The 25,869-nt window shown below is 25.9% G+C and overlaps 8 protein-coding genes across 13 annotated transcripts; 4 read left to right on the top strand and 4 right to left on the bottom strand.

Annotated features, from left to right (window-relative positions):
* The first annotated feature begins 5,456 nt into the window (after positions 1–5,456).
* Hcs (holocarboxylase synthetase-like protein) lies at positions 5,457–10,551 on the top strand. Of its 2 annotated transcripts, none has more exons than XM_035080248.1 (17): positions 5,457–5,629; positions 5,831–6,047; positions 6,162–6,310; positions 6,668–6,838; positions 6,943–7,096; positions 7,171–7,236; positions 7,324–7,509; positions 7,607–7,907; positions 7,983–8,117; positions 8,185–8,511; positions 8,577–8,928; positions 9,123–9,305; positions 9,369–9,501; positions 9,583–9,743; positions 9,810–9,924; positions 10,001–10,214; positions 10,286–10,551. In XM_035080248.1, the coding sequence occupies exons 2-17, from the start codon at positions 5,891–5,893 to the stop codon at positions 10,464–10,466; spliced, it is 2,985 nt and encodes a 994-aa protein (XP_034936139.1). In that variant the 5' UTR covers positions 5,457–5,629; positions 5,831–5,890; the 3' UTR covers positions 10,467–10,551. The 2 variants fall into 2 exon arrangements, with proteins under 2 accessions (XP_034936139.1, XP_034936138.1); XM_035080247.1 differs by having other exon boundaries at positions 5,823–6,047.
* A 453-nt stretch (positions 10,552–11,004) lies between these two features.
* On the bottom strand, positions 11,005–12,055 carry LOC118065126 (ATP synthase subunit d, mitochondrial-like). The gene is made up of 3 exons (XM_035080208.1): positions 11,836–12,055; positions 11,533–11,701; positions 11,005–11,399 (listed from the first exon to the last, which is right to left on the bottom strand). The coding sequence occupies exons 1-3, from the start codon at positions 11,949–11,951 to the stop codon at positions 11,172–11,174; spliced, it is 513 nt and encodes a 170-aa protein (XP_034936099.1). The 5' UTR covers positions 11,952–12,055; the 3' UTR covers positions 11,005–11,171.
* Positions 12,056–12,333: 278 nt separating this feature from the next.
* LOC118065169 (uncharacterized) lies at positions 12,334–15,083 on the bottom strand. 2 transcript variants are annotated; one of them, XR_004690140.1, is made up of 8 exons: positions 14,864–15,083; positions 14,587–14,753; positions 14,314–14,470; positions 13,679–14,242; positions 13,309–13,599; positions 13,032–13,240; positions 12,619–12,726; positions 12,334–12,535 (listed from the first exon to the last, which is right to left on the bottom strand). XR_004690140.1 is itself a non-coding variant. In XM_035080287.1 (7 exons), the coding sequence occupies exons 1-7, from the start codon at positions 14,919–14,921 to the stop codon at positions 12,688–12,690; spliced, it is 1,485 nt and encodes a 494-aa protein (XP_034936178.1). In that variant the 5' UTR covers positions 14,922–15,083; the 3' UTR covers positions 12,589–12,687. The 2 variants fall into 2 exon arrangements, 1 of the variants encoding a protein (XP_034936178.1); XM_035080287.1 differs by lacking the exon at positions 12,334–12,535 and having other exon boundaries at positions 12,589–12,726.
* A 162-nt stretch (positions 15,084–15,245) lies between these two features.
* Positions 15,246–16,759, top strand: LOC118065167 (uncharacterized). 3 transcript variants are annotated; one of them, XM_035080284.1, is made up of 4 exons: positions 15,249–15,486; positions 15,617–16,061; positions 16,292–16,454; positions 16,529–16,759. In XM_035080284.1, the coding sequence occupies exons 2-4, from the start codon at positions 15,732–15,734 to the stop codon at positions 16,600–16,602; spliced, it is 567 nt and encodes a 188-aa protein (XP_034936175.1). In that variant the 5' UTR covers positions 15,249–15,486; positions 15,617–15,731; the 3' UTR covers positions 16,603–16,759. The 3 variants fall into 3 exon arrangements, with proteins under 3 accessions (XP_034936176.1, XP_034936175.1, XP_034936173.1); XM_035080285.1 differs by having other exon boundaries at positions 15,246–16,061; positions 16,301–16,454; XM_035080282.1 differs by having other exon boundaries at positions 15,249–16,061.
* A 1,322-nt stretch (positions 16,760–18,081) lies between these two features.
* Positions 18,082–20,399, bottom strand: Rpn5 (regulatory particle non-ATPase 5). Its single transcript, XM_035080281.1, has 7 exons — positions 20,266–20,399; positions 19,717–19,909; positions 19,420–19,656; positions 19,063–19,349; positions 18,751–18,975; positions 18,523–18,679; positions 18,082–18,451 (listed from the first exon to the last, which is right to left on the bottom strand). Exons 2-7 carry the CDS (start codon positions 19,885–19,887, stop codon positions 18,161–18,163), a joined length of 1,368 nt encoding a protein of 455 aa, XP_034936172.1. The 5' UTR covers positions 19,888–19,909; positions 20,266–20,399; the 3' UTR covers positions 18,082–18,160.
* Positions 20,400–20,495: 96 nt separating this feature from the next.
* Atg12 (Autophagy-related 12) lies at positions 20,496–21,604 on the top strand. Of its 2 annotated transcripts, none has more exons than XM_035080210.1 (3): positions 20,496–20,777; positions 20,857–20,993; positions 21,117–21,604. In XM_035080210.1, the coding sequence occupies exons 1-3, from the start codon at positions 20,615–20,617 to the stop codon at positions 21,165–21,167; spliced, it is 351 nt and encodes a 116-aa protein (XP_034936101.1). In that variant the 5' UTR covers positions 20,496–20,614; the 3' UTR covers positions 21,168–21,604. The 2 variants fall into 2 exon arrangements, with proteins under 2 accessions (XP_034936101.1, XP_034936100.1); XM_035080209.1 differs by having other exon boundaries at positions 20,501–20,777; positions 21,080–21,604.
* On the bottom strand, positions 21,257–24,462 carry LOC118065128 (cilia- and flagella-associated protein 52). The gene is made up of 10 exons (XM_035080211.1): positions 24,341–24,462; positions 24,081–24,280; positions 23,812–23,989; positions 23,491–23,740; positions 23,133–23,409; positions 22,873–23,045; positions 22,565–22,713; positions 22,347–22,492; positions 22,125–22,276; positions 21,257–22,046 (listed from the first exon to the last, which is right to left on the bottom strand). Exons 1-10 carry the CDS (start codon positions 24,384–24,386, stop codon positions 21,320–21,322), a joined length of 2,298 nt encoding a protein of 765 aa, XP_034936102.1. The 5' UTR covers positions 24,387–24,462; the 3' UTR covers positions 21,257–21,319.
* A 329-nt stretch (positions 24,463–24,791) lies between these two features.
* On the top strand, positions 24,792–25,690 carry Det (Deterin). Its single transcript, XM_035080217.1, has 3 exons — positions 24,792–24,922; positions 25,017–25,341; positions 25,463–25,690. The coding sequence occupies exons 1-3, from the start codon at positions 24,894–24,896 to the stop codon at positions 25,571–25,573; spliced, it is 465 nt and encodes a 154-aa protein (XP_034936108.1). The 5' UTR covers positions 24,792–24,893; the 3' UTR covers positions 25,574–25,690.
* Positions 25,691–25,869: the final 179 nt, after the last annotated feature.

The following is a 25,869-nucleotide window of genomic DNA, read 5'->3' as shown; positions in this document are numbered from 1 at the left end:
TTTTCTAGAAGATGCATCTGCTTTTTTTTTCTTTTCTTCGATCTACAGAAAATGAAAAATTTATCAATTTACAAAATACTTTTACAATAATAATAATAAAAAGAAGAAAAAAGCATAAACATTTTAAACAGATTCTTTTCTTTATAAAATAATAATTCACATGAATTTTTAATATACACGTATACATCTTAGTTCTCAAATGTAAATTGTTTATCGGATCAATAAATAATCCAACTTTTAAAATATTCACATTTATATAAACCTCTTTGCATTTATTTTTTATTTTGTAATTCAACAACAAAATAAGTTGAGTGACACAAATTCTTGGAGCTGCGATTTCTGTGAACGTTTTTTAAATTTATTCCGTGCTATAGCATTTCACCCCTTGAGGGGCGCGAATGCCACGAGAAGCGTTTTTCCGTGATAACGTCTCTTTAAGTGATAATGCTTATATCAATACTCAATACTTGGTTTTTTCCACTTGAATTACTACCTCAAATCAAGATTATAAAATGAAAAATTTTCTATATTTATGTACTCATTATAAAAGTAACATTTTTTACTTATAGACCATTAACAAATACTAATATTTATTACATTATATAAATATTTCATGATATTTTCATTTTATCCATAATATATATATATATATATAATTACCATTAAATACATATTAATTAAAATTTATGTTTAAATTTGATACAGCATCAGCTTTCGATATTTTTCTCTATTTATTTCAATAATTACTTGTTAATGCTCATTAATTGAAAATTTAAGCTTATATTATGCATAAAAATTTTTAAATATATCTCATCAAACACTGAAAATAAGATATTCTTGATTCTAGTTATTTAAAAAATATTATAATCAAAAATCAAATTATTCTTGATTAAAATATATCGTTTTTCAAGTAAAGACTTTTATTTTAACATGACCATTTATACTTAATCTTTTTTTTTTAAACAAAAGAAAACATCATCTTTTCTCAACATTACATCATGATGATAATAGTAAAACATGAACCATTCTGTACTTACTTTTAGAGTTTGTATAAATAACTTTATTCGTTTTATTCAAAATAAATGCTAAGAAAAACTACAGGAAATAGAATAGTAACTAGTGCCATAGAGATGTGAAAAAAAATGTTTTAAATAGTGATTGTAAAAAAAACGGTACCAAACTAGATTCAGTTATAAAGTTCATACAATTATAATATTTATTCCATTTTTAATGAATCACAAATTATAAGCAACTGTTTAGAGGAACATTAAATTGTAATATATAATACTGATTCATCACACATCAACTTTTCATATATTAACATTATTTATTAAGCATGTAAACAAGTTTTAACATTAATGTGGTGGTTTAATTATCTATCATTTATTATGATAAAAATATTTGAGTAATGAAATTTATTTTAAAAATATCCTAGATAAATAAGATGAAGTAACGATGAGCAAGAAAATACAAAAAAGTTTAAGGATAAAGAAAATTGGTTTTTTTTTTTCAATGCTCCAAAGGGTTTTCATTTAAATGAAAATACCATTTATCAGTGGTTAACTAACTGACAACAGTTTTTGATTTACTCATCTTTCAGTAATGGGGTCGTCATTTACAGTAGCAGAGAAACTTGAGAAAGCCCGACGTTTATATAGTCTACAAAATTATCATGGTTGCTTTCAACAACCATCTGGTAACTAAATTCTCTTGTGCTTTGTATACTCAAACTAAATCAAATATTTGTTATTTTATCTATTTTTTTCATTAAAATTTCAAATAGTAATTGTAACTGAGATAGTTTATATTCTTTAATTCATTATTGTACAAATAAAGTTCCTTAAAAATACGATAACTATTGAATATAATTCAGGAAAGATATAGAGTTTAATTACAGAGAATAAAATTTTTACTCTTAATTGTTTCCATATTGGATATTCTTTAATAAAATTTTTATTTAAAATAAAAATGTCAATATATTTTTGGAATAAATGTCAGATTGATTTACTTTGAAGGACTTCCACTTTATACATATATAATAGTTATGATACCCAATTATGCTAAAAATTGAATAAATTCTAAATACAATGACTTTATAGATTGACATTCAATTCAATCATTAGAGCGTGTCTACAACCGAGTAATTTGTTAGTGCGAAAATGCCAGCTGAATCGGATGCATTGTTATTACCCGAAGATAAATATATTAAATGAACAAAACATGTAAAAATAGTTAAAAACGAAGAAGAGACCCTGATGAAACAGGATTTGCAAAAAGTGATTGGAACCCATTTCAAATCGGAGTTAATTCAATATGGGTCGACGAAAACACATGTCATGGGGTCAAACTGAGCAATCAATAAAGTACTCTCTTTTCAATTTCTACATTTTTTTTCCTTCATCATCACCTACATTTCTAACCACTTTTATTTATTAAAGTTTCAATATTTTTATTAATTTTTTATTCGACAACATATATTAATTTTCAAAGCATATATACTAAAATAAATAATAAACTATGAAAACATAATTATTACATTTTAACTCTAAAAAAACAAACAACTAACTTGTTTGATTTTGCTAATCGGATTATATTGAAGTTACAGTACATCTACTGTATGATACATCATAACTTGTACATGGAATTTCATTTTTTACGACAAAATATTTTCAATGAATACTAAATTATTAAATAATGATTCATTTCGATAGAAATTATTTATTTACAATAATAATTGTTTAATTTTTAATTTCCGAAATAATTATTTCATTATTAATTAATAGATAATTATAATAAATTCAATTATAGCACGAACTAAGAAATTTTCCTTTTTTCTTACTAACAAATTTTACATTAAAAAAATGTTAATTTTGTTTACACAATAAATACAAAAATAATGAAATACTCTCGCTAAAAAGAGTCAACTTTTTAATTTATTCGTGAATATCCAAATGAATTAATATTATTTTTTTTTTTAACTCACATGCTAAAAAATAAGTGGCAAAAAAGTGTTTGAAAAATGTTGAAATAATTTTAAATATTATTTTGAAAGGGGAAATATCATATAAATGATTGTGGATTAAAATTTAACTGAATATCAAATTTTCACTGACCTTTCCTTTTGTATTTAAAAAAACTTTTATTTGCATCATTAATGTAATGAAAATTTTTCGATTTTACACATAAAAGTAATTTTATCAACAGTTTGAAAAAAAAATTATTTACCTCTCCATCTCATCTAAAATTACATGCCTTTATGATATGATGATAGTTCTATTTTTGTATTGAATTGTGAACTTTAAAAGTTTGTTTGTTATTGTAAAATAGAATAAATATTTTGCCACATGTAAACTTTTTAGTAAAGAAAAAAATAGTTTTTATTCATTCTTTGTAGATTATTATTATTTTAACTGTACTTAATATTAACTCAACTGTACAAAAATTTATTATGCATGAAATCATTATTCTAAGTCCATTGCTATTTTTTGTTAAGACTATGAAAGAGAATTTTTTTTTTTCAAATAATCATCTTTCAAGTATACATTACTAAAAATTTTGATTTTTTTTAAAAAAACATCCGAATTAATGTTGGTGATAAGTTCTATAAAATATGTATTACTTCAACAAAAAATTATATAATTATGATCAGAGTAATAGTAGATAAAATAGATAAAATAATTGACACCAATTATTAGGGGAAAATTTCATTGATAAAACTTACCTTGTAAGAATAGTACAAATTGTATTACAAGTCCGACGAGAGACATGTTGAGTTAATAATCTACGTAAAATGTCCATTTAACAACACAATAATAAAATAAAAGATAAAAAAATATCGGATTTAATTTAGATCAAAATTCTACACTGTTCTTTTTTGTTCGAGTTAAAAACACAATACCCAACGCATCACCCGAATGTATACACCTTCGCGGGCAAAGTCTGGAATCAAACTGCTGCCGCGCACACGTCTGACTATTTCATCTGCTTCTACTACTGAATTTAATGCGCTCTTCTCACCGCTTCAGTTTTCGCCCTCATTCAAAAAGGTTAGCGATTTACCAAAAAATAACCAAACTATACAATTTTCTTTCTTTTACTTCTCCGTATATTATTTATCTTTTTTTTCTAATTAAAATGAGTTATTATTATTTTTAATTTTATTGCATGGATATATATTTTTTTAACTATGATTATGATAATGACTTGTAAAAATTTCATGTTTGACGTATTTTTTGAAATCAAGTTTTTAACATATTTATTATTTGAATTTTCGATCACCTTTGGAGCAAAATTTTAGATAATTATAAGTTCATAAAATATTTCCGTAGTATAACTTTATTTTATTTTTGCAAGTGATAGACTTTCATTTTGACAAACATTTATTAAATGAATTCACTTTGTACATATTTTTATCAAATAATTCGCAGAGACAATATTAAACGCCACACACGATTCAAAGTATTTTCAGTATTACAATTCAAGCTTTAATGTTTTATAAAATTTTTAAGTACCGTCATCATTAATTTTTCACACACTCTTATAAAGTAAAAAAATTATAATTATAATATAAATTAAAAACCGTATTGTGCTGTTTTAAATGGATACTTTTCTTTAGTTTTTCGTAATACAAAATATAATAAACCTCTTGCGTTGGAAAACTTAATAAATATTAATTGATAAGTATAAAATTATATTGATGATTGTTTGAAAAGTAATAATTATTTCTCAATGTTATCTAGTTGTATGATTAAACACAAAGTAGAAATTTGATTGTAAATGTAATTTCTTGTTTAGAAACAGGCAGGAAACAGCTTCATGAATTGCATCGACAAAGTTTGCCCTTTACTATTACTTGTTGTCATCGTCTCTGTCTCTCCTCGTTCTCATATCACCTATACAATTCGAATTTCGGAAACTTACACATTTGTACTGACTTGAGTGGCATGATTAGATACACAAACTACTCTCACAGTAGTAACTGTACATATATCACCTAAACTTTGTTATTGGAAGCACTGGGGTATGCCTAATAATATTGCAATGACAAACTGATTTCACTTATAATTCATATCAAAAAACTCCATCATTATTATTACTATACGAAATAATTTTAATCTTAATTTTATTTTAAAGAATTGTAATAATATTAACGTAAAGATTAAATAAATAATATATATATATATCGCAAAAGATATACATAATATTGTAAAAATAATTTTTATCATAAATACTCTATGGTAAAATGTTCAATTTTTCTTAAATTTTTTTTTTTCAATAACATATTTAAATATAATAACAAAAATCGCGCTGCTAAAAATTCCTTCAATAACGACTCATGTTCATTTTAGTTCTCTTTGAACAGATGGCAACACTTCTATATCCTCTGAGGACATTCAACTTTGTTGAACTCACGAAAAACATTTTATTACTTTGTGCCCTAAAGTATCATTCTCATGCTTACACGCATAAAGTAAATTATTTATTCATATGGATGAATAGTAGTTTGGAGATTTAATTAACAATTTACAGTATAAAGATTTAAGCATTCGATTTTTCATCACAAAATAAAGCAAAAAATGTTATTTGCTAGAAAATGCATTGTTATTTCTTGAAAAATATACATTTTAAGGTAAAAAGAAATTAAATTTATCCATAATCTTCAATGAATAATCATTAATAGAATAATCACAGCAAATTTTTCAAATAATAACAACAATTGAATTAAATAATATTTCTATATTGTTAAATTGATTGTTGCATGATAATTTTCTTCTATGTATCAATTACAAATTATAATTAAGCTATTTTCTTACTTTTTTTAGTCTTATAGGTTGTATCAATATAATAAAGAGTAAAAAATTTTAGTTAAAGTATTAATAATTTGATCGATATGCTACTTACACTATTCTACATGGTCTCTACTTGGGTACAATCATGGAGGCTTTCATCTCTGAAAGCTCGATTAATTGGTGCAATTAATTATGGGCCAGATTTTAGAAAACCATCAATAATGTTTTATACAAAACCATCAGAATTTTTGAAGGATGGTGAATAATTATTTTATTTCTATAATAACCATTTTGCATGAAAATTATACTACAATAGTTCAATTATCATCCTTCAGTTGTTATTATTAATATTGTTGGATAAAAATATTTTAGATACCGTCGTAAATATACAAACAAACAATGAAAATGGAACTTCAGAAAATTTACTCACCTCTAGCTTATGCAGTAATAAAAATTCCGCTAAACTTAAAGATCTTATATGGAGTCAAGGTGACAAAAGACTTTGCACCATCTATCCCCAGGTGAGATATTTCATAATATTTTAATATCCTCCAAAAGTCTTACCTTATTTATTTAAACTAAAAAATATTGCCAAACTTTTTTAATTTATCTTCCAGATTCAGCAAATAATTTCAAGTTATTGTTATTTTTCAGCATTTTTTGCAAAATATTAAATATTTTTTCAACCTTTTCCTTTTGATAAAAAATAGTCAGAATAAATGGTTAAACAATAAATTATACCCCAAAAATTGGCTTTCTCTGTATTGTTATTTAATTGTTACGAAATAACACATAGTTTTATATTCGTAGCTGTTTTATCAAGTTTTAATTAACTTTAAATAAATTGTTTTATTTACAAATATTATAATTACCACTAGCAACAAGTTGACATCAGTGAATGGTTGTCATATCCTATCGGAAAAACTTTTTTTCCTCTTTGTCTGGATAATTGTAATCAAATAAACGTATCAGAAAGCTCAACTATCCATGTACTTATAGAGGCAGATATTGAAAATTTTACTCCTAGTGCTTTTGCAAAAGCAATGAAGGTACAACTCAATATTGATTTATACATATAAATCATTGAATTGATAATATAATTAATAAACTAATTATAACTTTACGTATTTAATAATTAACATGCCTTATTTAGTTAGAGGATTATGGATTTATTCTTTCATGGATGGCTGACAAATATTTTGCTGCTATCATGAAAACTGACGTAGATCATTTAAGCAAACTTTCAATAGCACTAATGCAAGGTCAATGCTTTATTAATAATGGATTAATACTCACACGCATTGAATGTAATTTCTTTTTAATAATTCTCTAATATGAAAAATGAAAATAATTAGTTATTAATAAAATATTAATTTTTTAGCGGTAGAAATTATAGGTAAACCATGTAAATACATATTTAATGATCCTTCAGTACTACCAGGAAAGAGTAAGTCATAAATCTATTTTTAAAAAATTTCAAATAAATCATTATCGAAACAACCATTTTTTCATCATTTTAAATGTTTATATTCAGAATTAATTGGTAAATCACAATGGGAGGCACATTTGCAAACTCTTAAGACATTTAGTAATTTTGCAAAAAATGCTTTTCAAGAAGAAAAACCTGTTGAGATTGATAATTTACCAGGAGTTATCATCATATCTGATAAATTGACCGTCGATTCACCTATGTTTGAAATGAGTTGTGCAACCGACAAAGGTAAGAATTTTGTTAAAAAAGTAACAATGCCGTTAATAAAGTTTATCGTCAAAATACTATTGATGACTATGATGAATGAACTTGATGACATTGATAGATGATGACAAACAAATTGAAGATCATTTTCCTGTTCCATCAACTCCACCTCCAACACCCGCATCAATAGAATTGAAAGACAAATCAACTCCAGAGTTAATACAACATCTAGGATCTTCCGTATTAAAATCTACAACATTTAATGATGAACTAAATACCTCTGCTACCGAAAGTATAAATAATTCAATTACAGCACCTCCACCAATTGATTCAGTTTCAATAATCACTTCAGCGAATAATGAAATAGTTTCTAAAAATTTTAAAATAAATTCAAAAAATGTAATCACCAATCGTGCTTCCAAGTAATTAATCATACGAATTATAAATAATATTTAGAAATGATTCTATAATCATAATTTAATGTTAATAATTTTTAGATTTTCTTCCGAGAAAAAACAAACAAGTAATTACGAAGAAATTACAAAACCACCAAATATTTTAATTTATGCAGACAGTACAGTCGCGAGTGATAATATTCAACGTGTTTTAAAACAAACATTAAATAAAGAAAAGTAAGATGTGATTTTCGGATTATATACACTCTTTATTATTAATCTTCTAATTGAATTATTTAAATAGATATATAATTTATACATTGACACCCGAAGACGCTCGACGTGATGTATGGAAAGACCAAACCCACTTAATAGTAGTATGTGGAAATGTTGACAATGAAGTTGCAACTCAACTTATAGACTATTTAGTTGCGGGTGGAAAACTTTTAGCTTTATGCTCTGATACATTACATACAATTCTTCCCTCATTCAAAACTGCCGAAGTGCGAGAACATGAGCTTGTTCGTTTCTCTTATGGAAGATGGAAAAATGTACGGATGATGCATCATATTTTTTGTTACCAAGCTTCTCCAGTAAAATCACGTTTCTCTCAAGACAATGAAGATGGAAAGTTAGTATTAAAATATATCTCTTATTTATTAGAGAATCTAAAAATAAATTTCGTTCGGTTTTTAGGATTGTTACAAGACCAACCCCAGTTTCAGCAAATGTCAAAGATAAACAAGGAAAAAATCACACATTTCAAATAAAAGTACTTGGAGCAGAAGAAACCTGGAATACACCAAGTATTGTATTAGCTGATTTACCAAGTTCTAGTGGTAAAGCAATTTTTTCTCAAATTCACTTAGAAGCGGATCCATCTCAATATGAACTAGAAGAGGCGAAATTTAATGCATTAAAAGAAAGTAATTCCGCTCGACTAGAAATTCTAAGTGATCTTCTTGGTACTCATCTCAAATTAGATGTTAAACCAGAACCTTTAATGGAAACTGTATATACTCCTGGATTTTTTCTGGGTAGACACGAGGCTCGTATAAGGCTAAATATGTTTTCATTTAGTTTTAATTATTGATATTGCTATATTTTTTTTATACACGGCATGATTGCACAATATAATATATTTCATTTATTATTAAAACACTTTTTGTTTCACTTTAATGCATTTATTAATTAATTTGCTTACTTATTTATTATTTTTTAACTTAAAGGATTAAATTACAGCTTAAATTGAACATGTTGGATCGATTAAAAAGCAAAATGAAATCTAACAATATCTTCAAAACATCAAAAATAGAACTACAATTTTGCAATAATGATACAAAATTGATGAAAGCTTCAAAATCATTGTTACCGATTTTATTATATCAGTGTCCTGAAAATTTTTCTACAGTAGAATACTTTGAGGTGAATCTTTTTATTTATAAATTATACAACTATGGATATTAAAATTCAATTTTTTACATTTAGAATCTTCAAACAAAAGAAATCGGACGTCTAGTAGTTTACACGGATATTATAACGTCTACAATGGATGTTGTAGCTGGATGTGAGTTATATCATGGATTAGTTGTAATTTCTAGGCAACAAACTTCTGCTTCAGGTAGACAATAATTAATCTTATTAAACTTGAAATTAGTTTTTTAATATATAAAATAGGGATTTTTAATTTATACATTCTCAGGTCGTAATAAAAATGTTTGGCTTAGTCCAAAGGGATGTGTAACATTCTCTTTGCAAATACACATTCCATTAAATACTTACATAGGACAACATCTTTCAATTATTCAACATATAGCAGCTACATCGATTGTATTAGCTATTAGAGGGATTCCGGGTTATGAGGTTTATAATATTTTGAATTGTTCATAAATCGAGATAGAATCTTTAAATTGTAAAATTATGTTTTAGGACATTGATCTAAATATTAAGTGGCCTAATGATATTTATGTAGGAAATGAAATAAAAATTGGGGGCCTTATAGTAACATCTTTAATGGAATCTCAAAAAGCCATTTGTAATATTGGTAAATATTTTTGTTATCAAATTTTTTGATTATTTTTATCAAAAATTAATTTATCGTACGCTTTTTTAATTTACAGGTATTGGCATAAACTTATCAAATAGCATTCCAACAAGTTGTATTAATGATATAATCATAAAACATAATGAAAAAAATGGTACAAAACTAGAAACTATAGGATATGAGAAATATCTTGCGCTATTGTTCAATGCATTTGAATCTATATTTATTGCTATGCAAAATGAAGATCTCAGCTATTTTTATCAATTTTACTATAACTACTGGCTACATACGTAAGTAAATAATTACTTTAGCTTTTCAAAAATTTTTTAAACTATTTCATAGCATAATCATTTTTTTATAGAGACACTGAAGTATCAGTTACTTTAACTGACGGTATAACTAAAGAAGCAAAAATATTGGGTATTAATAGTTTAGGATTTTTAGAAGTACAAGAGAAAGATGGTAACATATTAACAGTTCAACCTGATGGTAACAGTTTTGATATTCTCAAAGGACTCATTGTTCCATCCTTAACGAGATAATTGCAGAAAATAAAATTAGTAAACTTCAATAAATCATAACTCATAATAAATCCATGACATTTTAAATGTTATTATTTAAAAATAATCGAAATTGTAATGTATAATCCCTATTGACCGTTAAAAAAAATTTTTCAACGCACATCATACTTTGCATAACTAATTGATACTTCTCATTAGTATTTTTAGATACTCGGAATATCATCAATTTGAAAAAAAAAAAAAAATATTTCTCAGTTAAAATCATGTATTATTAAATTTAATTTTGAAGCTTCCGCAAAATATATTTAATTCAGAGAATAATGAAATACGTATTTAATATATAATATTTTTATGTTAAATCCATAATTATATACGAATGTTCAAATATCTGAGTGTACTATCTTGTAATCAAAAGAAAATTATAAATATCAATTTCAATATAATATATAATTCAATGTTATCTGTTTAAAAAAATATTGATTTGTTATACTTAACCATAAAATCTTATTTTAATATAATTCTTCTTTTATTTGCACTGGTTTCATTACTAATCCATATATAATTTTGACAATTATTTATTTTTATTTAACACTGATCAATACAGTACTGTTTCATCTTATCTACTTAATAATTTAATAAAATAATTGGCAACAATTATTTTATTAATAATATCAAGATTTTCAAATCTATTATTTTAAACACCACACAAAAAATAATTGCATTCAATTAGTGGTGTGCTCTAGGGATCGGTTCTGGTTCATCACTTGTTGGTTGTAACTCTGGATCATGTGGCCAAATTGTTGGTTTATCAGGATTAAATATATCAAACATCTCTACAGCGTCTTCCATTGTCATTTGGTCAAATGGAAGAAGATTATTTATTTTATCAATTGCTACTTGACATTTTGCGATTTGTTTGTCTGATTCAGCCAGATAATCTTGTACAGCTTTCATCTATAATCAATATTCTATGATTATTTATAATAATATTGTTAATTTTATTCTATGAATTCAGTAATTATTAATTTTACAAACTTCATCATTCAAAAAAAACGTTTACTTCAAAAATAAAAAATTATCATCATACCGCGATTTTCTCCTGTTCTTCAACGTGTGATGTATATTTATCTTCAGGATATGGAATCTTTAAAGACTCATATTGTTTCTGAAAATTATCAACCAAACCGGGCAAAGTAACATTTTTTCTATAATATTCCCAATCAATGGCTGGTACTGTTTCTGGGAAGTCATTCATGCTAAAAAATTTATACAAAAAACTATTATAAATTTTTATTTCTAATGACAATCACCATTGAATTTTATTTATATTATAATTTATTGTTGTAAATTATATAACAAAATAATTATTCGAAAAGTCTCCAATACTAACCGACGAAGAAATCCATCTGATTTTGAACGAAACGCAGCAAAAATTGGCTTATCATTCTCAGCCAATCGCTCAGCAATTCCAGACCAATTTATGGCATTAATGGTTCTTCTTGCCATTATTTTATTTTATTTTATGTTAATAATAAAGAAATAGAATAGTATTAATTGAAACAAATTTAGATCACCATGTACAATAAAAATTTGTCATAGACTAAATTTATATAGATAACAAGTTAATGAAAAATTGACTTTTCAGTGAATTGAACGAACAGCGCGCCTATGACTATGAACCTAAGAAAGCGCGGTAATTTTGAAAACTCATTTTTTAATTACTAATACATCTGTAGTAAATTAATTTTTTTAATGAAAAAAACAAGATCATGTTTATATGTAATCATAGTCATTATTATTAAATATTGAATTACTTAACTATATACAATACGTAATTTTCGTAATTTTAGTTGTGTTATACACATTTTTATTTTCTTAAATACTGTTTTATGTACATAAATGATATATATTAATTAATATACTTCTAATAAATGTAAATATTTAATTGATTAAATAAATATCTATTGTAAACTTAAAAAAAAAAAAAAATAATAATTCTAATCAAAGCGTAGATGTTTCCTAATACAGGCCATCTCCTATATTCTGTAGTCCACGAGGTATTATATTTACAAAATTATTAAATATTTTGCCTGTTGGAATGAAGACTTTAGAGTTTTAAAAAAATATAATAAAAAAACTAATATAATATTAGAATCATTTTATTAATTTCTACCTATTGGCATTCATTGATACTTCCTCTTTGTAATGCTTGTGTCATTTTTTCTAAATCAAATTTGTGCATTCAATTTTGAATTTTAGGTTCACTTAGTGGCTTATAACCCTGAAAGAAAATTAATATTAATATCGTCAGAGAATTTGTAATATTTGAAAAGTACATTAGTGTGCTTTAGATTAAGTTACAAATATTATTTAGGTGAATAGAGTATTTTGTCATAGTGAAAAATAAAGGTGAAACTTTTGAAAGAGGTGCACGTTTAGGCATGCGTAGAAAAAAAAAAAAGAGTGATTTTAGTGGTTATTACTCCTTGCATGCGAGAACCTCAAACAGATACTCGATTGCTCCATTTAGTTGTTCATGCTCCCATAGTAAGGTGATCGAAAATTTAATTTATTTCCCGGGCTTACAGTGCTATTAAATGAATCCCGCAGTCGCTCCGTGAATGTCTTGTATTCTAATTCTGGATTATTTTGACCGAAATCAAAATCTGCTACTTCTACCGTAAATCTTGCACGGCTCTGGAGATAATAAGCGATTCCAAAGACTATTAAAACAACTGCTGCCAAGGAACAAGAAACAGGTACTACAATTACCGATAGTTGAGGCTTGGTGGTCACTAGAAATATATACAAAAATTAATTAACACTTTAATTAACTTGTTAAAAATAAAATTTAATATTTTACCTTCATAAATGTTGATAGTTAATGGATAAACTAATTTACTGATGTCATTTTTGAGAATTACTACGATTGTATAAACAGTTGGATCCAAAAAATAATGAGTGATTGAAAAGTTGCAGGACTCAAGACGTGAACCTTTTTCACATGTTTCATTGCCAGTAATGTTATAATTACCACGATGATATTCTAAACATTGATAAAATGGACCAGAACCATGGCAAGTGACATTTAGAGACAACATATCCCATGGTTTTATCCAATTTGTACCTTCAACTGTTATATTTTTAATGGGAACTATGATAAAAAAAATTTTAATCAGTTTTTTATTTACAAATGAGCGATATTATATATTATTTGAATAAGATTAAATTACCTTTAACTTGAACTTCTCTCCGGAAATATCCATATGTTTTCTTGGGATCTGGGATTACACTTGAATTTACACACACATATGGAAAACGTACATCAGAATCGTTAGATATTTTTGTTGATTCAGTAGGTTTAACTGACGTATTTGTTAAATTTTTAGCTGTACTAGGTGTAGTAGATTCTATAATAGTTGAATTGGACTTAAAAATAGTACTATTATTACTATTCGAAGCAATCGTTGTAGTATTTGTTGAAAGAATTATTGAAGTAGTTATTGTAGACGGTACAATAGTAGTAGGAGGTTCAAAGGAAGCAATAACTAACGCTTCTATTAATGCCGTAGAGTCAGGTTTCGTAAAATTATAACGAAAAGTATAATCATTTGTTTGTCCATAATATTTACAATTCACAAACCAATGAGTTTCAATTTCAGTAGCATTTTTATCAATATATTCTGCATCACCTTTACGTAAGTTAATTTTTACTTCAGCTTCGGAGGCAGATGATACATAATCATTATTCACAGTGTTATTAGATTGGACTATTGTCATATTTCCATTGAGAAGAGCTATAGAAACAAATGTATGAAAAAAAATCTAGTAAAGATTATTATTAAATCCATAAATAGTTTATACTTACAAGTTATTTCAAATGTTCGATGTTGACTTGTTATATCTGGCAAAATAAAATAAATTACTCGTCTTACTTTAATTTCAACTGTATATTCTCCTACAGGATATAAATCAGCAGGATATTGAACTTGCCAAATGTTTGTCGTATTTTTGATACCTAAAACCTACCGAAAGGAATAAATTAACCAAATTATCTCAAAATAAAAGTTGAACGCTGAATTAAATGGAGTAAATTATTTACAATTGTGTTTATATAATGAAGAAAAAAATTTTTTCAAACCTCATGTTTATGAGAGGGAATTGCATCATCTCTCCAAAAGTAATCAAATGTACCTGAAGGCCTAGAGCCATAATCATAGTGAAGATCAGCTTGAAAAGTAATAATACCACCTCGCACTGTCGGTCCATCATGTGTCAATGTAACATAACCAGCAGATATATAAATGCCTAAATAAAAACATAAATAATATTTATTTATTATTGATTTTTATAGTTAAATAATAAATATCAATATAATGACACATTGATAAAGTATGAAGAATTATGAAATGTATTACCTTGGTGTATTAAACAGCAGATTGTTACCGCAATGTATATTGGATTAATTAGTTGCATTATTTTATATATTTGTTACATTTATTTAAATACGTTTTGAGATTATTTATTTTATTATTTAATTAATTCAAATTATAATTGACACTGAGTTAAACAGTACATAGATAGAAATTAATCACCTTGTGATAACGATCATGACGAACGCCATTTATTTAATCTTTTCAAGGTTGGTTACTTGTGAATTTTATATTTTTTTTTTCTTAAATGTTGGTACAATTAATTCATTAAAGTGAAGTTAACCTCAGTTCTGCAATTCATGCGCATTGTATTTCTTCAAGTGTCGATTTGTGGAAGCGAAAATTACAATTTTCGCTCTTGTTGCATGTTATTCTCATATTATTTCTCTGTATAAGAGGCCAGTTGGTCATCGGATGTTGTTGATAGTTGTGTATAGTGTCGCAAAAAAGCGAGTATTGTCCGTTGTCTCATGGGTTATCGGACAGATATAATTTACGCGAATTTGCGCCGAGTTTCAACCATTAGTAATAAGCTAAATAAATGTTCCAAGTTGTGGAGTGAAATTTCGCAAAGATAATGATGGCGCGGTGGTTGAATCAACGAAGAGGTAACTCTCCATTTTAGTGAAAAGAATAGGAGAGATAATTAATTCAATGAACAGCTGACGAAGAAATAATTATTCAAAGTCAACATTTAAAAATTTCATCTTTAAAATTGGATGCTTTAACGATTTATAGGAAAAAATCAGAGTTACTGACAAAATAAAATCCAATTTCATAAAGGAAAAGTTTTGAAAGAAAAACATCTTTATCTTTTGCTTGGTATGATTCGTATGGCTCCAAGACCGGGAAAATGGCCACTGTTTTCGAAAGTCCATATTTATCAAATCGACTACGACAAATTGAAGAACGTTATGAAGAACATGGAACATTTGGCAGATGCGACTGCACCAGTTACAGTTATTTAGCTCTAAGTCTCGTGCTTTTTACCATTGGAACAGCGATCACCATTTTATCCTTAGGCGATGCTGCAAATGGTCATGTTTTTTCAAATCTCGGCCATATGTGGCTGGTTGGACCGATATTTATTGGCTCAGGCCTCATGGTTGCTGTTAAGTGTATTCTTTATCTACGAAAAAAATCTGTCATTCAAATGATCTACCATCAACGTCAATTATTTAGGGTAATGGAGTATCTTCAACTTGTTGCATGTTTTCCTAGCAATTCTAGTGACCTTATTTAAAATTTTTTAAAAATTTTTTAGGACTTTTTCTCATTTTTAATTTCATTAATATTATATCCACATTGACAATTAGAATTTCATATGATGAAACAATAATTATTCTGGATATTTCTTAATAAATAATAGACAATTGTAGCAATGATTGAAAATATTTGACTGCTGGAATTTAGCAATTACAGGAGCTGGCAGGAGCACAAGGTGTTGGTGGATCTGGAACTGGAACACCTGGTCCACCTCCTTATGAATCAATTACTCAAAGTCAAGGACCTAGTGAATTACCGCCTCCTTCGTATGCTGAAGCTGTTGCTCTTTTACATCAGTCTGAAATTAATGGTATATATTTTATTCTAATTATTAAGAGATTCATTTAATCGGTATTTTATAATTAAAAAATTTAATTTTTAAAGGTGCAAAACCCTCAAGTGGAACTCAAGCTGATGGAAGTTTGTCATCAGTTGGATCAGCTCGAACTAAACCATAAATGCTTCCAAGTATTTTTAATTCATAATTAATTATGTCATTATTACCAATATTAACACGTACAGAACATTTAGTACGATGACTGAAAATTATTTTTGATTTTTTGTGAATTTTACATTTTTTTTAATAATTGTAAGCCAATATTGACGATTGAGATAACTTTTATAAGTCATAATATCAGAAGCACGTGATGAAATTCTTAAACAAAAAAATCAATGACTGTTTGCATTTTAAAAACTCTCAGCTTCGTTAAGAGTTTTCACTTTTTCATCTAGCAATTGGATTCTTGTAGTACTTAAAATTTTCACAAAGTGATTCATAATGTAGCTGTGACACATGCGCAATTAAAACAAAAAGCCTATATGCTATATTTTTACGGTTAAAATGATTAATTTAATTTTTTGAAAACAACATTAAAAGTATAGAGAAGATTGTATCATCATGTCGTTACATTTTACTGTTTGATTATTATTATTACTACTACTACTACTACTACTACTACTACTACTACTACTACTACTACTACTACTACTACTACCACCACTATTACTACTATTAATATTATTTAATTATAAATCTGTGATTATTTCAATGGCAGAATTTGTCATATTGAAATTTCGAGAGACGTCACATACATTTATGTCACTATCAATTTAATAACAAAAAAACTTTTATTAAGTATTTGATATCTTGAAAAAAATCAAGCACATATTAATTATAATAAAGTAATTATTGTATAAAAATTTTTGTACAGAATAGGAATAATTGATAACTGTCATATGAAGATCAAATGAAAAATATTTTTATATTGTACTCTCTCAATATTAAGACTGTATCTGCCTTAAATATAATTGTTACTTACAATTAATAACTATACTTAATTTACAGTATAATCAGCAATCAAATATAAAAATCATTTTTATACATAGTAATAAATTAATTGGTGGTCAGTATTAAAAATTATTTAGTTTTATAAAATCATTATGTTTTCGATTATTATTACGGTAAATGTGGTTCTATTTTTAATGAATATTTCTTTAGATAATTTTTACAAACAATATTTATGAACCGACTACAATATGAAATTAACACTTGCCAATAAATTAACTAAACGAATATTAAATAAATTTTTAAACGATATGTGATTTTGTAATGATCGCATTTTTTATGTATGTAACAATTTAATAAGTTTATCTAATATAAATAATGCAACATTAGTTGCTTTAATTACGTCACATGTAATACATAAATATTAAATATTATTATTACTACGAAAATGAAATGTTTTTGTACATAAAATTGAATGAAATGTATATCTATAAAGAAAAGGTTAATACAATTAATTTACACATTTATATACTATATGTAGAATTTTTTATTTATTTTTTCTTTCATCATTATTACTATTATCATTAAATTAGTAATTAGTATTTATGTAGCAATATTTAAGCCGATAAGTACCTTATAACATTATCGGTTATTTATGAAAGGAAAAAAAATATATTTATTGTTTATCTCTAGAGATTACAAAGGTACAGCAAACAAAAAAAAAAAAATCTTCACGAATTAGCAACAGCAAGCATTTCCTCCTGATGAATTAAATGCGTTGTATGATTCACAAGACTCATTAATTTTGATAGTGAGGCAGCCCAAGCATCTAAAAGTGCAGCAGGCTCTTGAGTTCCAGTAAAACGGACTACCCCAGCCGGTCTATCTGTACGTGCACTTATTACTCCAGTCTCAACTAGTTTGCAAAGACATGCTTCAGTCTCGTCAACAGGTAAATCTAATAATTCTGCCATACGAGTTAAAGTTATTTTTGTATAATACTTGGCCATAATTCGTATATTCTAGAAAAAATTAATGGGTTAATTAATGTCTCAACAAATTTATAAAAGTTACATTTATATGAATAATTTACATGTTCAACAACACGATTTCGGAGCTCTGTCCATCGTTTGCGACCTTCTTCGGTACTTGATGAAAACACTTCAGTTGCTCTAAGAGTACGTTCATAAATTTCACATAATCCAGACCATTTAATGAGTTCTGGATTTACAAAAAGTCGTAATAATTCTCTAAAAAAATGTAAAAAGTCAAATAAGTGTCAAATGAATATTATAATGGAATTTTTTATTCAAAAACATACTTGTAAGTTGGAATTTCTTCAAGCAATTTGTCAGCAAGTAGTCTGTGTGTTAGGTCAGCTTGTTCTGGTTCATGTGGAGCTAAAACCAAATATAACACAGCCCGAGACAAAGCGGTATGACGTTTTTTAGCATCATAAAGAAATGCTGGAGTTTCCAGAACAGCACGATTGTGACGACATAACTCTAAATACCACCCTTCATGTCTTGCAAGCTCCATCATTAATCTTCAAATAAATTTTATATTTAATAGCTCAAATTAAATTAAAAATAATTATAATAATAAATTTTTATTTTAATGTTGCATAACTTACTCATAATATTTTAGTTTCAAATTTTGTGTTTCTGTATCATTTTCATCTTCAAAAAATTTGACATTTATTTTCTTAGCAATAATTTGAGTACGAACAAAGTCTTGTTTAGCTAAACACAAACGCATTTGCTCAAGAATAAGAGATGCCTTTTCTCTACGAGACATACTACCGTATGTTTCTACTTGAAGTTCTAACATAATTGCAGCAGCTCCAGAAATATCACCATCTTCTTCCTTCAATTTTGCTAAACGATGAGTAAGACGTGCACGTTCTACTTCCACATAAATCTAAAAAAATTAATTAAACAATTAGTTATTTTTCATAAGTAACGTCCATGCTAAACAAACTTTTACCAACCTTTCCTTCTGTAACTGATCTTAAAGTTTCAATAAGTTTTATCATTGTTTCTCTATCAGGAGTTTTGTCAATATAAGTACAACATTCTTGTACCATTTTAGTTACAGCTTGTTTCAATTGAGAACGTCTTTTAGAGAGAAGTACTATATGTTCATTTAAAGCACCCCAATTTTTTGCTTCAAAACAAATTTCTACAATAGCTACGAGAACTCGTGATGTAGAAGGCATATCTGGACTCTGTAAAATATATCGAATAATTATTTTAATGATAATTAAACAATAAAAATAATAACTTACGGTTCGTGTTTGTTTTTCTAAGGCCAACAGTTGATCAAGAGCATCATGAATTTTTCCTTCTTGAGCTAGCTTTTTACACTCTGGAATTTTTACATCACAGGCACATTCATAATCTACTTCCATTTTTACTATTTTTCCGGAATCTGTAGCTACTGTTGTTGTTTCTGCCATAATTACACTTTTCTATTATAAGCTGAAATTAGTCAACAGAATATTAAAAATCTATACCTTCTTCTCATTATATAGAGTGACATTACAATGCACTTTTTTTGAACTCTTTTAAGAAAATTACTAACGAAAATATTAATCAAAAAATTATGTAAAAATTAATTATTTATTATAAAAGAATTATTAAACTATTGTGATAAAAAATTGACAACACTTATTAAATAAATATTAAAAGAAAGTTACACAGTAACTATAAAAGTGTGGTTAGAGTCAAATTTAAGCGGCTATTGTAAACAAGTAAAAACAATTAATTTTGTTTATTAAAAAATTTATTTCCATCTGAAAATTTTTAAAATAATATAAATTATACTTAAAACTTACTGATAAAGATGAAAAATATGTATATAAAAATGATGAATTTCTTATGAAAACGGTTTAACGTTTTGTTCTTCTTTATTTCAAGTTTTACGTATATATATATGACAGACTGAAGTTGGTATTAAATTAAAGTAATTGCTCAATGCTGCCAACAACTGCATGATATACATCAACAACATAACCATTTACCTATGTAAACATGTATAGGGATATATACATATATGTACATACATATGTGTGTGAATTGCGTTTGTATGATTAATTATCTGTATTTACGAGTTGCTGACAACAAAACTTTTCAATGGGAATTTTAGCGATAATAATATAAATTTTAATTATTAAAAAAGTAAAAATGGCCGAAAAAGAAGGCATCGCAAATTTAACTATTGAAGATACAGATAAACCTGTGACTGATACTCCTTTGGAAGTTGAAGTAGAATCTTTAAAACCAACAATTGACACTAGTTTATCAAATACAGAAGGATCTCAATCTCAATCTAAAGATAAAACAAAAAGTAAAAATTAATTTAAACAATTAAAGTAAGTTAACATTTAGAAGAATAAAAAAAATATTTAATATATTTTTTATTTTAGTTGATATATTGTTAAAAGCTACTGGAAATGCACCGATTATGAAGAAAAAAAAATGGGCTGTAAATCCTGATCAGCATATTGGATGGATTTCAGAATTTGTAAAAAAATATTTAAAACTTGATGTAAATGAGCGACTGGTAAGTTTTATTTCTATTATTAAACAATAAAAATAATAATTAAATTCAATTAATAACACATTTGAATTCATGTTCATATTTTACAGTTTCTATACATTAATCAAACTTTTGCTCCTGCTCCAGATCAAACAGTCAAGAATCTTTATGATTGTTATGGAACAGACGGCAAGTTAATAATTCATTATTGTAAAAGTCAAGCTTGGGGATAAATAGTATATATTTTTTAATTATAATTACAATAGAATATAAGTTGATCGTATATTCATTCAAATTAGAAATATTTATGAATAATTTCAAATAATTTTTGTATCTTAATGTAATGAAACTTATTTATTGTTAGAATAATGTAATTTCATTGATTCTTGAGATAATTGTTTACTCCTTAAATCTTTTGATTTTAATTGATTATCACTTTTATTAAAATTATCATGAAAATCGTTTGTGTTTCGACAATTATCTTTAGAAGGTTGAATAGGATCATAATTACAGGAATCACTGTTTTTTTTACTAGAATAAACTGTTTGAATGCTGTCAATATTCGCTACTGAGCGATGGCTAATATTTTCTACGTTTTCTTCTTGACAATTATACTTTTGGTTTTTAGTACTGTATTCACTACTTTGTCTACTTTTAATACTTTTTACACTTTTTGAATCATCAGACTGTTCTATGATAGGGTTTATCCAAATAATTATCGTTCCATCGGCACTTGTAGTAACAATATGATATCCATCAGGACTAAATCTACAAGCAGTAACAATAGCTGCGTGTCCAGTTCCAATGTGTGTGACTTCGCCTGAAGTGTATTCCCAAAATTTAATAAGACAATCGTTACCACCAGTAATAAAATATTGACCATCTGGATGAATATCTAAACAGTTAATTGCTCCAATAGTTGAACCTTCAACTTCACGTACAATAGAACCATCTAATGTTTCCCAATAGGCAATTTTACGATCAGTTCCACAAGTTAATAACTGAAGACCATTTGGATGAAATTTAGTTGACATATACATGGTATTACCCATAATAACTTGTTTTCGAGAACAATTTCTATTTTGATCAAATATTTATAATTTCAAATAATTATAATAATGATAAATTTTTTATCTCTTTAAATATAAGACTTACAATAAATCCCAAATAATACACGTTCCATCCGTACTAGAGCTGACAACGTTTTCATCATTATAAGTAATATGAAGAGCAGTTATCGGTCCTCTATGCTCTTTCATTATTGTTTTTAAATCTTGAAAATTTTTAGAAATCTTCCACACACGTACCTTTAAATGATGACTACATTAATTGTTAAATATATTTTAGATAACTTTTAAAAGCTAATATAATATTTACTTGACCATCACAACCCCCAGAAACTAAAGTTTTTCCATTTTTTGTTAAACCAATAGCAGAAACAGCTTTTATATGAGCATTTTCTATGACAAAATATAAAATACCACTTTGTGGTTTAAAAGCTCGAATAATTCCATCATTCCATGCTAGAATAATACTAATTAATATAAAAAAATTTATAATTATAAAAGATTAAATGTTATATAGAATATATTTACCAGATATTATAAGTTTTCCATCATAAGAAAAACAAATACTAGTACAAACAAAATTAGGAACAATGATTCTCAATAATTCTTTTTGTGATTCAAGATGCCATAATCGAATGTCATTTTTACTTGCTGTTGCAAATATTTCTGAATAATTGCTATTAATTTGAAATATTAAATTTATAATAAGCAATTATTTAATAATTAGTTGATTCATTTGCATTAGACGATATAATTATTATTAGTATAAAATAAAAATAATTTTTTAAATTATTTATTTTAATATTAATTTTTTCTTAAGTAAAAAAGCTACTTACTAAGGGAATGCAATGTCATATACAGAATCGGTATGACATGTTATTATAATTTTAGTTCTTAAATTTGTCAAAGAAACTTGACAAATTTCACAGCATGATGTACCTACTAATAAAGATTGTTCATCGTATTGCATTATTGATGTGACAGCACCCTGAACTTTACAAGTTTTCAACTGCAATTTAGTGAAAATGTTACACAAAGTTTACATAATTAATTATTGAGAAATAGCCATTTAATAGTTATTAGAGAAAATACTTGCAGTTTTTATTTGTGGAGTGCTTGGTAATTTAATTTTTTGCTTTGATGATGCAATAATATTTACTGCAATAATCTCTGTTAGTTCTAAAGTTCCATCACCAGTTCCTACAATTAATTTTTTTTTTTGTATTAAATATAAAGCAGTAACTCCAGCAGCATATAAATCTCCAACTCCAGTTTTTAGTTTTTTTATATCAGATGGAATTTTGGAGTAACATCCTACTAAAACAGGTGGTTTTACTGGTTCCAAAATATTTATATCACGATCAAAATTTAATCTATCGGATAAAATATTAAAATTATGAAATATTCAATTTTATACATTATAAAATTGAAAATAGATAAAAGTAATGTTAAACCTTGTTTCAATAATATCTCCGGATGAAGTACCCCAATATGCTACTTCATCTTTATCATCAATACAAATACAATTGATACATCGACGTAATTTACCCATTTTAATATTTACTGCTTGAATTTTACATACCAGAGGATCAATTATCCAAAGTCTCAATGTTTCTTGACCACCACTGAGGAAGCATTTATCTCTTATATTTGTCCCAATTATTGTACAAGCATTTCCGGTTATTTCAGTGCTAGCAAAAGCTCCTTAAAATTTTATATTTTTAAAATATTTTGTACAATCCTTTATATAATTAAATAAATATTATATACAATACCGCATATAGCTCTATTATGATGAATATCCCATACGATTACATTTCCATCATCTTTTCCTCCTAAACTTATTAAATAATCACTTTTACAAGTAAAACTAACGTCTTCAACTTTTCCTTTATGGATTTCATAATTTGCTTTAATATTTTTTTCATCATAATTCCAGATAATTACCATCGCCTTAATTAATTTTGTTACATTGTATGAATTATTTATTAATAAATAAAAAGATAAATAAATTCAATAGTATTTTTTTAACGATTATAATTACCTTAAATCCTAAATGGGTAAGTTGTCCAGATGCAATATATTTACCACAAGGAGATATAGTTAACGTTGTAATAACGTTATTATGTCCTGATAAAAAACTTTGTTCCCCCGTTTCGATATTTTTTATTGTTACTTTACTTCCCATTGAATAAATTAAATGCTTTTGATCCGGATGAAATTTTAAACCATGTTTAGTCAAGCCTAAAAGTAAACAAAAATTAATTTTATATTCTATAAAATGAATTACAAATAAATATTAACCATCAAACCCAATTATTCCATAAGTATTAAGATTTTTTATTTCCATTTTTTATGAAACAATAAATAGTTATTACTGTATTATATAAATAAGCTGTAAATCAGCTTAATTAGTTTTATTACTCCATTTATAAACAAAGTATTTATACAATATTATTGGCTGTTGCTATGAAACTAAATGTGATAATTTTAAGATAAATTATGGAAAAATATAAACTTATAAATTATGCTATTATAATTCTTATAAATGAATGTATTATTATTTTTTCTTTCTACTTTTTTGTAAATTAATTTTATTAAGAAGAAAAATTTTCTTTAATTGTTTTATTACTTATCATTTTTTATATTTTTTTAAAATTATTCGGTACTTTTTAAAAACTCACATCAACGCCATCTATAAACATTCAAATTATTAAATTACGCCATCTAAAGAATTTTTTAAACTTGACCAGTGTGTGAATTGGTATATTTATACATATATCACAACGGTTGTAATGAACATTTGTTTTGAAATTTAGTTTAATTCATTATTTTTATTAATTATTATATTTTAGTAATGGGTACTTCAAGAAATATGGATTTAATGTAAGTGTAAAAATTTATATAATTATAAAAATTAAAAAATATAAATATTTATAATAGTATAAGAATTAACCTTCAAATTTATTTTTCTTTACAGTTCAGAAGATTCCTTTTTTTGGTCAAAAAATAGAATAAAAACATTTACTTATTGGCCATTTCAAGATTCAACATTACCATGTAATCCTAAACAAATGGCTGCTGCAGGATTTATTGCAATTGGTGGTAGTCAGGAACCAGATTTGGTAGAATGTATATTTTGCTACAAAAAATTGGACGGTTGGGAATCTTCTGATGATCCCTGGATTGAACATTCTCGTCATCAAAATAAATGCCCTTTTATAGCATTAAATAAAAAAGATGAAATGACATGGACAGTCGAAGAATTATTTATATTAACCAAACAGTATATTGTTGAAAAATATGTAAGTTACATTATTTATTATTATATAATTTAAGGAAATAATATTTTATTAATAAATATAAAAAATATATTAAATTAAATGAGTATTAACTGTTTATCTATTTATTTTTTATTTCATTTAGATTCATGCGAATAAGAAAAAACGAGAATCACTAATAAAAAATTTTGTTGAAGATAAAGAAAATGTACTAGCCTCAATGAAGATTACTTCCAGCAAGAAGAGAAATTTGTAGAAATGATTTTAATATTATTATATTACTAGTACAGTGAATTAATGGTATGTAATGAAAAGATATTTCAATCAATAAGATACTTTTATTTATTATACACATTTAATAATTAAATTTTTATACATGAATTAATTTTATAAATTTAAATTAACATTCATTATTTACTTTAAAATATCATTTACAATAATAGTGATTAATTTTTGTAAATTTCAATAAAGTTGAACAGTTTTGATTATTTTAATTGTTAATTTTTTTTTTTTTTTTTCTATTAACATTGACCCTAATCTCATTATATCTCA

Source organism: Chelonus insularis, unplaced genomic scaffold (genome assembly GCF_013357705.1).
Source record: "Chelonus insularis isolate UGA/USDA-ARS -01 unplaced genomic scaffold, ASM1335770v1 contig_270_pilon, whole genome shotgun sequence".
Lineage (NCBI taxonomy): Eukaryota > Metazoa > Arthropoda > Insecta > Hymenoptera > Braconidae > Chelonus > Chelonus insularis.
Note: the sequence above shows the minus strand (reverse complement) of the source record. Positions and strands in the feature narration are given on the sequence as shown.

Coding starts and splice junctions, on each gene's coding strand:
- Hcs (XM_035080248.1), top strand. CDS start 5,891: ATGCTACTTACACTATTCTACATGGTCTCTACTTGGGTACAATCATGG. Junction 7,237..7,323: donor TTCAGTACTACCAGGAAAGA/GTAAGTCATAAA, acceptor GTTTATATTCAG/AATTAATTGGTAAATCACAA. Junction 8,929..9,122: donor TTTTTCTGGGTAGACACGAG/GCTCGTATAAGG, acceptor ATTAAATTACAG/CTTAAATTGAACATGTTGGA.
- Det (XM_035080217.1), top strand. CDS start 24,894: ATGGGTACTTCAAGAAATATGGATTTAAT. Junction 24,923..25,016: donor TCAAGAAATATGGATTTAAT/GTAAGTGTAAAA, acceptor TTTTCTTTACAG/TTCAGAAGATTCCTTTTTTT. Junction 25,342..25,462: donor AGTATATTGTTGAAAAATAT/GTAAGTTACATT, acceptor TATTTCATTTAG/ATTCATGCGAATAAGAAAAA.
- Atg12 (XM_035080209.1), top strand. CDS start 20,615: ATGGCCGAAAAAGAAGGCATCGCAAATTTAACTATTGAAGATACAGAT. Junction 20,778..20,856: donor ATCTAAAGATAAAACAAAAA/GTAAAAATTAAT, acceptor TTTTTATTTTAG/TTGATATATTGTTAAAAGCT. Junction 20,994..21,079: donor TTGATGTAAATGAGCGACTG/GTAAGTTTTATT, acceptor CATATTTTACAG/TTTCTATACATTAATCAAAC.
- Rpn5 (XM_035080281.1), bottom strand. CDS start 19,887: ATGGCAGAAACAACAACAGTAGCTACAGATTCCGGAAAAATAGTAAAA. Junction 19,657..19,716: donor TAGAAAAACAAACACGAACC/GTAAGTTATTAT, acceptor TATATTTTACAG/AGTCCAGATATGCCTTCTAC. Junction 19,350..19,419: donor GATCAGTTACAGAAGGAAAG/GTTGGTAAAAGT, acceptor TAATTTTTTTAG/ATTTATGTGGAAGTAGAACG.
- LOC118065167 (XM_035080284.1), top strand. CDS start 15,732: ATGGCCACTGTTTTCGAAAGTCCATATTTATCAAATCGACTACGACAA. Junction 16,062..16,291: donor ATCAACGTCAATTATTTAGG/GTAATGGAGTAT, acceptor GCTGGAATTTAG/CAATTACAGGAGCTGGCAGG. Junction 16,455..16,528: donor ACATCAGTCTGAAATTAATG/GTATATATTTTA, acceptor TAATTTTTAAAG/GTGCAAAACCCTCAAGTGGA.
- LOC118065126 (XM_035080208.1), bottom strand. CDS start 11,951: ATGGCAAGAAGAACCATTAATGCCATAAATTGGTCTGGAATTGCTGAG. Junction 11,702..11,835: donor TCAGATGGATTTCTTCGTCG/GTTAGTATTGGA, acceptor TAAATTTTTTAG/CATGAATGACTTCCCAGAAA. Junction 11,400..11,532: donor AAGAACAGGAGAAAATCGCG/GTATGATGATAA, acceptor TATTGATTATAG/ATGAAAGCTGTACAAGATTA.
- LOC118065128 (XM_035080211.1), bottom strand. CDS start 24,386: ATGGAAATAAAAAATCTTAATACTTATGGAATAATTGGGTTTGATG. Junction 22,714..22,872: donor TATGACATTGCATTCCCTTA/GTAAGTAGCTTT, acceptor TCAAATTAATAG/CAATTATTCAGAAATATTTG. Junction 22,493..22,564: donor TGGAAAACTTATAATATCTG/GTAAATATATTC, acceptor GTATTATTCTAG/CATGGAATGATGGAATTATT.
- LOC118065169 (XM_035080287.1), bottom strand. CDS start 14,921: ATGCAACTAATTAATCCAATATACATTGCGGTAACAATCTGCTGTTTA. Junction 14,754..14,863: donor CTGCTGTTTAATACACCAAG/GTAATACATTTC, acceptor GTTTTTATTTAG/GCATTTATATATCTGCTGGT. Junction 14,471..14,586: donor TTCCCTCTCATAAACATGAG/GTTTGAAAAAAT, acceptor TCCTTTCGGTAG/GTTTTAGGTATCAAAAATAC.